At 61.8% G+C, this 9,788-nt stretch overlaps 2 protein-coding genes across 2 annotated transcripts; both read left to right on the top strand.

The window, feature by feature from the left end:
- Positions 1–387: 387 nt before the first annotated feature.
- On the top strand, positions 388–4,743 carry LDBPK_364120 (telomerase reverse transcriptase, putative; the record flags this gene model as incomplete). The annotated part of the gene is made up of 1 exon (XM_003865478.1): positions 388–4,743. One exon carries the CDS (start codon positions 388–390, stop codon positions 4,741–4,743), a length of 4,356 nt encoding a protein of 1,451 aa, XP_003865526.1.
- A 1,170-nt stretch (positions 4,744–5,913) lies between these two features.
- On the top strand, positions 5,914–9,204 carry LDBPK_364130 (hypothetical protein, unknown function; the record flags this gene model as incomplete). Its single annotated transcript, XM_003865479.1, has 1 exon — positions 5,914–9,204. The coding sequence occupies one exon, from the start codon at positions 5,914–5,916 to the stop codon at positions 9,202–9,204; it is 3,291 nt and encodes a 1,096-aa protein (XP_003865527.1).
- Positions 9,205–9,788: the final 584 nt, after the last annotated feature.

The following is a 9,788-nucleotide window of genomic DNA, read 5'->3' on the forward strand; positions in this document are numbered from 1 at the left end:
TCATCTGCCGCCCTTTCGCCCATTTCTCTGCCCACCCCATTCATGAACGCGCGCGCTCTTTATCCAGCCTTCCCGCACTGCCACCTCCACCAAGCACAGGCAGCGGAGTGGCACACGCAAGACACCCCCACCCCCGATTTCTGCTTTGTATCGTACGCCATAGGCACCTGAAAGTACTATAGAGGACAGAAAAGCTGTCTAGGCACTTCATGGAGGACAAGCTGCGAAGCCGCTGCTAGCCGTTCTCTCGGAGAACCTCACCCCACGCTGCTCTAGTTCTTCCGATCTTCTCTCCAGGTGCTTTTCCGTGTTACCCCGCGTCCCTCTTCCCCTCTACCAGCACCCCTCGCGTCTCCGCCTTGTCTCGCTCATGTTACACCGCAACCCATGTCCGCCTCGTTTCCATCTATTCCGGGCTTTGCCGGCCCGCTGTCCCTCAAAGCCTTCCTGGAAGAGTACTTTGGCCTCCATCTCACGTTTGCCGTAGAAACGGCGTCTCCATCACCACGGGCAGCCGCAGCGGCAGAGGCACCGAGTGCTGCAGGGTTTCGTGCTTTGCGTGATGTGGTGCTGCCGCCCAACCAATCATTCCTGGTCGTCGTGTACGTGGCGCTGCACGCCTCTTCTTCCCCTCCGCCTACCACAGCACACGCATCCCCAACACCACCGACACCGGCTCCGGGTTGCGCCGCGTCTGCCACGGGGTTTGGGCGGCTTCGGCAGCCACTGACCCATCAGACGGCGGCATCGACAGCTCACGATACATATGTGGCACGATGCAGCCCCGCCGACCGACCGAACTCTTCCTGTTCGTCTTCGTCATCCACGGGCAAGAACGGCAACGCTCGTGGTCTCTGGCGTTCCTCCGCCTTTTGTCTTCTCTACACCAACACTTCTCATCGACCCCTCACCGACGCTCTGCTGCGCCACCCGTGGTGGGCATCGTTTGCCGCCTGCCTGGGTCCCGCAGCTATGGGGTTTATCGAGATGTACTGCCCTATTGTTCTTCAGCTGGAGGCGATGGCTGGCGGGGTGCAGGTGCTCGGACCTGCCCTGAAACATGCAGCATTAGAGACGTCGTTTTCCGCGACGGCGCCGTCATCGGAGATGAAGGGCCCGCCGCCACAGGGAAGCGGCTATGTCTCTTCACGTGGTGTGAAGCGTGCCGTCGACACAGGCGAATGCTCCGGGTTTCTGCCGCTTCAAAAGCAGAGGCGTGTGGAGGCGCTGCCAAAGGCGAAGGCGGGACGAAGGCTCCAGCGAGGGGTCGTCCCGTGTAGCCGTCCACGCCGAGACGATCCTTTTGCCAGTCCCGTGAACCGCGCGGCGATGCCCGTCACCTGGGCGGCCGCGTTGACACGCACCGATGTTCCGCGTACGCGACTCTACAGTGTGCGCGTCTCGGATAGCGACGGCGCCGGTGACGGAAGCGGCGGCGCGCTTCCGCTGCCAGCGGGCTTCCTCGAGGCTCAGTGGCTTCGCCGCCATCCGCATAGTCTGCACCGCGTGCTGCAAGCCGCTCTGCCAAAGAGGGTGGCCTACGGGGCATCTGCGCGGCGCTACTCTGTGGGTGCTAGCGAGAGGGTCACAGGATGCACCAGTGTAGAGGACATACCGATGTGGCACGTGGCGCACGTCTTCCGTTGGTTAGTGCTGCAGCCTCCTCAGAGCGGCGCGGACGCTTCTCCGACAACCCCACCGAAGTTCGACTTGCCGTCCTACCTGCGCCGTCTTCTGTCGACTGTTGTCGACCAGTGCAGTCGCTTGGATCTCCGCGGGGCCGCCCTAAAGCATACCGGCTACCTGGAGGAAGCTTTCCGTCGTCAGCAGCAAGGCGTGGAGCCGTGGGATGTGCAGCGGCTCTCCACCCCCGTCGATGTGGTGGTCTCCTACCTGCGCACACTGCTGTCCACTCTACGCTGGGCACCTTTGAAGGAGGCCAAGAACAGGTCGTTTTGGGGACGCGATGCAGCCGGTAGCGAACGTGTGCTCGACGCGCTCATGGGAGCGGTGCGGAACTGGCTGATCGCCGGCCGCCACGCCATCGTTCCAGTCTCCCGCTTCTTGGACGGCGTGCCTGTGGCTCAGGTGCCGTGGCTAAACGGATTCTACACCACGACCCCTTCGCTGCCGTACTCAGCAGCGACTTCGTCCGCGGCTCGTCACGCGCGCCGCGAGCGCTCGCACGTTCAGCAGCGTGTTTGGCTTCAGTTCGTCTTGTTCCTCACGCAGGACATACTGCCTTTCTTGCTGCGCGCGTCCTTCACGATTACGTGGAGTTCCAAGAATACGCACAAACTTCTTTTTTTCCCTGCATTTGTGTGGCGTAGACTGATCCGCCGCGAGGTGCGTCGTACTCGATCTTGTGGTGCCCCGCGTTCGCAGATGCCACTGGCCGGGGAAAGCGCTCGCAGTGTTGGTGCTGAGCGTGTTGCGTTGTCCTCGGCACCATGCGCATGTGAAGGCGCGGCTACGGCTGCGCTCCCCACGTCCCACTCAGCGGCTTCCAAGGCATCTGCGGCCATTTCTGCACCGAGAGACGTATGGCGCGCCGTTCGTACTGGCGGTGTGTTGGCGCATCGGGGCGCGCGCGCGACCCTTGCCACACGCGGCGGCGGTGCATCCTGCCTGTACGCTAGCGTTCGCTTCCGCCCTGACCGGCGCAAGCTGCGACCCATTGCCGTGGTGCGCAGCGCGTCTCTGCGGTCGTTGAAAGAAATGGCCCGTGGCTCACCGAGCCCGTACAGCCACGCAAGCGCCATCGTACGCTTGTTGTGCAGACTAGGGTGCAGTGACACCGATGGTCAGCTGCCGGCTGCGACAGCGACACTGCTCAGGCGGGTGCAGGCACGCAGCCGTCACAACCACCATACTGGCGTTCATCGCTTTCCCCACCCGCTGCCCCCGCACCTTCCGCACAAGGCAGCATTGCGGGACGCACTGCGCTGCTTGGTAAGCGGATTGGAGGAGCAGCGCGTGCGGGACGGTCTGCCTCGCCTGAGCAACCTCTCCCACCAAGACGAGTACGCAGAGCTGCGCAGTTTTTGCGAGGAGGTGCGGAGGAGGCCCGCTCTGCCGTGCGAAGGTCCTGCGGGGACAGCGCCAGTGGTTTCATCGGCGTCACCGCCGAGCGCGGCTGCCTGTTGTTTCGCGCCTTACGTTACCCTCGTCCGCAGCGATGCCTCGCGTTGCTACGATAACTTACCACAAGAGCGGGTGCTCGCAGCAGTGGCGTCTCTGGTGAAGCATGACGCCTACCGCGTGCTTCGCTTTACCGCCATTCACGCCCTGGATGGCGAGGCAGCGTGCAAGGGTGGGTGCCTGCTCCGGCGCACCTTCACGACGCGCACCATCGCGTGCGCGGAGGCGGAGTGCGGCGTTCTGGCTCGAATTCCTCGCGGCCACATCTATTGGGAGGAGGAGGAGGAGGGGCGCACACTGAGTGGGCCCCATACCACCGCTGCCGTTTCTCGCACAACCAACGCTAGCAGCCGCTGCGGCGCGAACCTGATTTCCGGTGCCGCTGTCCGCGCACTCCTGAGCGAACACTTACGGCACCATCTCGTTGTCGTGTCGGGAGGCAACTTGCTCGAACAGCGCGTCGGAATCCTGCAGGGCTCCCCGGTGGCGATGCTCCTGTGCGACCGCCTCTTCTCCGACGTCGTGGACACAGCTCTGTCGGGTATCCTGAGCGAGCACGCGGAGCGGTCGCTGCTGCTGCGTCGGGTCGACGATGTGCTTGTTGCCACCACATCACCCGCTGCGGCGGAGAGGTGCCTGCAGGCGATGCAGCGCGGCTGGCCTTCGGTGGGGTACCTGAGCAACCCGAGCAAGTTAACGCTGTCGACGGCATGCGGCAGCCTCGTTCCCTGGTGCGGTCTTCTCCTACACGACACGACGCTCGAGGTCAGCGTGGAGTGGCGGCGTATTGGGGTTCTATTGGCGTCTCTCCGCGTCGGCGGTCCCCACTACGTGCATCGTGGGGATCACGAGCCGTTGTACTTGACGCAGCGCTTTCTTGCAGTGTTGCAGCTGCGTGTGGCACCCACGGTGCTGTGCGGACGTATGAACTCCAAAACCCGTCAGCTGCAGACCTTCTACGAGGTTGGTCTGCTGTGGAGCCGTGTGGTGCTGGAGAAGGTGCAGGAGGCCTTGCCGGCGGCGCGTAATCGCTGTGTGGCGGTGCTACTGCTGCATCCGCTCGCCGTATGCGTGGGTCGTCTGTGTCGGCTGTTGAATCGTCATCAGCGCTTTCTAGCGGCCCGGAAGTCTGCGTGCGACGTGTCGGCTGCCGAGGTGCGGGCCTGCGTTTTAACAGCACTTCATCGCACGGTGCAAGCCAAGTTGAGGGTGCTACAGGCTCGCACCGTTCGCGTGATGACCGCGCAGAGAGGGCGGACACCGAGAGGGACCTCTCTGAAAGGGCGACAGAAGCCCCCTTGCACCAACAAGGCATCGTCTGCTGGATGCAAGTATTGCGAGCGACGCCGCAAAGGCCGTAATCGTCGTTGTAGCACGCGTGTCTGCTTGCGCTCCTTCTGGTGGTTGGCTGCCGCAGAGGTCGAGTTGCAGTGGCGCCGCTCCCTCGGAGCCCTGCACAGAGCAGCACCACACCCTGGCGAAGCGCGCGGGTCGACCGCACCTTCACTTTCACCGAGTGCGTCGGCATCATTGCTGATGGAAGATGGCCCTTTATCGATGCACGCGCGTGCGCTAAGCGCGACGCGACTCTCGCAGACTTGAGGGAAAGTGATAAGCACTACTTCGAATGATGTGTGCTCATGTATGTGCCCCCTCGGTAAGTGTTGGGGTTACCTCTGATGGTGCCTCGGTATCTACTGCGTCTGGTCCATACTCCGCTAGATCCTCCCCTGCGTGTGGCTGTCTACCCTACACTGACCTGCAGTGCATACTCGCGCGCGCGCACACACAGAGAAACGGTAACGCGTGCAGTGTTGGTGAGCTGATTGCGGTCACACACACACACACACATACACAACGCAGTGGTGGTGCACATCAAGTGCGACGTTACGTATCACTGCTCTGCTTCCCAATAGGGTTCGTGGCCCTCCTCGTTGGCTGCTGCGATTTTCCAGCAGACGTCAACGTGGTGTCTCCGTCGCCCGCATCACTGTGCTCTTGTGCTTCACTGCCATGGTGTGGGAGCGCCACCACCACTGCACATGTATGGACCTCGTACAGCTTCTCTCATGCCTGCCGCAGCTTTTCTCTCTGTTCACTTGCTCTGTCTGCTTCCTTCTTTTCCCCCATCACGTGTCCTGCGGTGTACCGCCCCGCACGTCCTTTTGCCTTCTCAGAGACCCGTGCGCCTTCTCGCCGCCTGTTTACGTCTTCAAGCTGGCGTTGCCGCCAGGTGCCGCTCGCCGCTAAATCGCTTTCTCCCCCTTCCCTTCCCTTCCTTTCCTTCCCCCGTCGCCGTGCTTGTTGCCGCGTCTTGCTCTCTCCAAGGTCTCTCTCTCAACCCGAACGGCTGTCTGGCTCTCACCTCCACTCGCCGGCAACGGCAAGCTCGAGAGCAAGGAGAACCCGACACTCATAAGCGGGCGCCGTGTGTGCTTAGTCTCCTCTCTAAACAGGTGAGCATCCATGCATAGCGCAAGATAGCGCCACCCTCGTTGTCGCGCGCGCGCATACACAAACGAAACCCCACGGAGGCGCACGCACTGCCAAACAGATGCACGAGCCTGTATGCACACGTGCATGCACTGAGCTCGACGTTTGTTTGTTTTCTTTTTGCCTGTCTAGCTCCTCAATGCTCTCCTGCACTGCTACATCCTCCTCTCTCTTCATCAGCCATCACCTCCTTGGGTAGGCAACTCCGACCTTTGGAGAGGGCCGCGTCCGCGCCATACACGCGTTCTAGCAGGGCGAAAAAGGTAGGAGGGGTGGATAATGAGTGAGGCTGGTGGCTACTCGACCTTCCTCGAGCTATGTACGCACATGAATGCCGCGGCACCGGCACCGAGCAGGCATGCCAGTCACTCTGATGCTTCTTCGACTCAGTGCTTGTCCTCCTCACCGCTAGCGGAGGCCTCCACCGTCATGACAGGGCCGGACGCTGTCAACTCAAAGCCGAGTGGCTCCGACGCTGCCGCTGCTGCTGCTTCTGTCGCCTCACCTCCTCACTTCCACTTCCCGCCCGCCAAGCGGGCTCCCCAGTTCCCCTCCCTCCTCCTCGGCAGCGAGGTGGAGCAGAGACGAGGCGATGAAAATTTTGACTTGCACGCGAAGAAAGGGGTGACGGTGCCGACTGCTCCATTCAATCTCATGTCGCGGCGGGCGACGCTGCCCTTCACCGCCGCTGCCACCTGCCACGGCGTCGGAGGCGCAACCGCGTCGGAAGGCGACCTCCGGCTTGCCCTGACGACTCCGGTGGGCGACTCCAAGGCCATTTACGGACAGAGCCCCACGCGTAGTTTGAATCACTCCAGAGTCATGCGCGCACCAGCGATGGTGGCCGACGATGCACACCAGCAGTGGCGCCTCGACCGCCTCGCCTCCTCTGGCAGGGCGCTCGCGGGCGAGGATGCCGCAGAAGACGCCGCTGCTGCTAAGCAAGGCAGACCTTCGCTGAGCGACAACCTCATGAGCCCTGTCGGTGCCGTTCGCGGTGATGGTGGAGCCGGGCAATCGATCGATGTGGCGCGCACGCCGCACTCATTCATCAGCGAAGCTGGCACCTTTCTCGGCGCGGTGGAGATGTCAGATGAGGAGGATTACCTCTCGAACCTGGGTGCGACGAGGAGACCAGATGCCTCCTCCAGCGCCGACAGCGTCGCAGCGGCGGCGGCCGACGTCAGTGCTCTGGGCAACGACATCGACTCCTCGCCGCCATCCTGTGCCTGTGCATGTATGAGGGGCTGCCCAGATCCAAATTGTGTCTCTCATATGCTGGACATAACAGTGTCACCCAAGGCGGCGCAGATAGGGGTGCCGCCAAAGGCCTCTGCCCCTGCTGCGTCTGCGCAGCTCACACACCAACGCTTGTCCTTGTCGACGCCTGGCGGAGGCACTTCGGCAACAACGATTCTTACCCCGGCGGCCGCCACACCGCCCACCGCTCATGCCGGAGATGATGCGCACCCGCCCGAACCGTTCCCCGACGCGGGACAAGGTGCAGCCCCTTTTCCCCACAGCGACCGAGAGGACACGCGGGTGGGTGGAGAGGGCGTCTTCAACGTCAGCGGCGACCCTACTGCGGCGGCCTGCATTCAGGCTAAACTTCTATCGACTGCGCATGACGCCTTAACGGTCCAGCACGATGCGAGCGGTGGCGACAAGCGAAGTGCTCCTTGCCCCGGCGTGTCAGGTATGGGAGTGGGAACGCCCACTGAGCACGATGCCAGACTAAGTTTCACAATACCCATCAACCTTGTACAGGCAAACACGCTCCTGCTCACCGATACGATAAGCGAGGTGTACACGAGCTCCTTTGCCACGGTGACCACTAGCAAGTCTACCCAGGAGTCCTCCTCGTCGACGCAGCTTCTGGGCTCGCGTGAAGGTGCCAGCATCGCTGCTAGCGTCTCGGCTCCGCGTTCGCTGCAGCAGCATAATTCCTTCGGCACATGCACCACCGTCCCCAAGCTGGGAAGCCCACTGCAGCTGACAGAGGAGCTGCAGGGGCAGAAGCAGGAGCCTCGGCACCCCTCGTCCTCTCCTCGTGACGCCTTCGACATCGACGAACATAGCTTCTTCCAGGTTTCTGGCGGTGCCCCAGCCGCTGCGGTGACAGGTCCATCGTCTTCGCCGTTGCCGTTCTCTCGGTTATCGCCGGGGCCCCCTTCATCGCCACCATTTGCGCGCGCGCAGCGCCGTGGCATCGTTGCTGCCTTAGCAGAAATGGAGCTGCGTCCCAAGGAAGAGGTCGTGGTGAAAAGATGCGAGATACCTGACGAAGAGAAAACCACCACCGTCAACGCTGTGTGGCCTCCTCGCTTACTGTGGAAGGGCCCGGACCGGGCAGCCGAGGACTGCCGCGATCTTTCCGATGCCGTATTCACAGTACCGGCCACGGACAGCAGCCGCGCTGCACCAGTGCATGCGGAGTCCCCGGGAGACGACGCCGACTTGGCGGACTCCGCCGGGGTATTCTTCCTGGCTTTTCAGTCAAAACTAAGCAAGTGGTTGACCTGGGTGGGCCGCAGGTATCAAGGCGTAGCGCGCCGAACTTCTGATGCAGCCGGAGAAGAGCAGTCGTTGCAGCAGCAGCAGCAGCAGCAGCAGCAGCCATTGGAGTCGCCGACGAGGCGCAGCTGCGCCCCTCAGAGGAAGTCAAATGATGGATCCAGTGGGCACCGTGTCTCTTTCCCACCCGGGGACAGTGCGGAGGCGGTCGACAACGGCAGCGCAGCCTTCTACGATGCCCGATCCTTGAAGCGCGAGTCGTCGCACCTCTCTGTCGCCCTCTCGCTCAGCACGTCGCAGGTTAACTCAAGCTACGATGGTGAGCGGTCGCGACACTCCGTGGTGCAGGAGGCGCTGTGCGGACTGGCCACTCCGTGGAACGGCGGCGGAAACAACACCTGGTACAGCGTGGGCTGGCAGATGGAACCACGAGGGACGGGACGTGTGACTAACGGATCCATGCAGCTGCGCCGCTTCATCACGGCGTCGCCGCTATCGCCCTCGACTCGCGACGCGCCCTTTCCCACGTCTTCTGGAGAGCGGCTCTGCGGCTCGACGACGCCGCCGAACCTGTCCCTCTCTGCTGAGTCTCTGACATCCACCTTTAATGCGCTGACGACACAGATTTTCAGCGATGGCGCCGTGCAGCGCCTCTCGCGCAGCCTGGGCGGCGCCCTGAACAGCAGCGCCAGCGGCACTAGCATGTCGGGCGACCATTACAGCCTGTCGCTTCCTTCGTCTAACGACCGCCACAGCCGCATGAGCAACTCTAACACAAGCGCCATTGCCGACGACCGTTACCGCGACACGCTGTATCGCCTCTTCCGCCATCCCCCGAGCAGCCTCATAGGCGACCTCACGGAGTGCTACGAGGCCTACAAGGCCATGGCCACCTCCTCGAACGGACATCACGTGCTGAACTGGGGCGAGCTCGGCCTTCTTCTGCAACCAGAGGACTACATTGATTACCGCGCTCTCTTCCCACCCTACCATTTCGTTACCTTTGCCGACTTTGTAGAGTTTGTGGAGGTGCTGTCGTTGCGCTACCACCGTTGACAGTGGGCGGTGTGGGTATGGGGGAGTGACACGCATGGAGACCCTCGATGCCCATGTCGACATTTACGGCTCTCCTCCGGCCTCCTCTTGGCACCGATTCGCAGTTTCGTGCACGCAATCGGTCGGAAATCAACGGTTGCAACGGCAGCAACAACGCGCAAATAAAAGATTTGATGCCGGCCAGGAAAAATGGGAAACATTACGCTGCTTTGTTTCCTCGGCCTGCAGCCCTCTTCCATGCGCTGCAGGCTGACGCAGGTGCTCCAGCCGTAGGGGCGAGCATGCACATCAGCCCCTGAACCCCTCCCCCACATCTGTTTTCAGCACGCGCCGCTGTATCTCGCACGAGGACATCTCATTCTTTTATTTCTTTCTTCCCCACAGGTGTGCCGCGGATTTTATCATTCATCCTTACCTTCCTTCGAAACCACACATCATTCACTTTCGTTTTTGTTTTATTGTTGTTGTTCTCTAAGTTCTCACGTCCAGCACATTTCTTTTGTTCTGCGTTCTTCCCTCATTTCACTTCCTCGCACCTCGCTGCTATTTTTTTTTTTCCTTTCTGCTCTTCCTCGCTGATGTAC

The sequence above is a fragment of the Leishmania donovani genome, chromosome 36 (assembly GCF_000227135.1).
Source record: "Leishmania donovani BPK282A1 complete genome, chromosome 36".
NCBI lineage: Eukaryota > Euglenozoa > Kinetoplastea > Trypanosomatida > Trypanosomatidae > Leishmania > Leishmania donovani.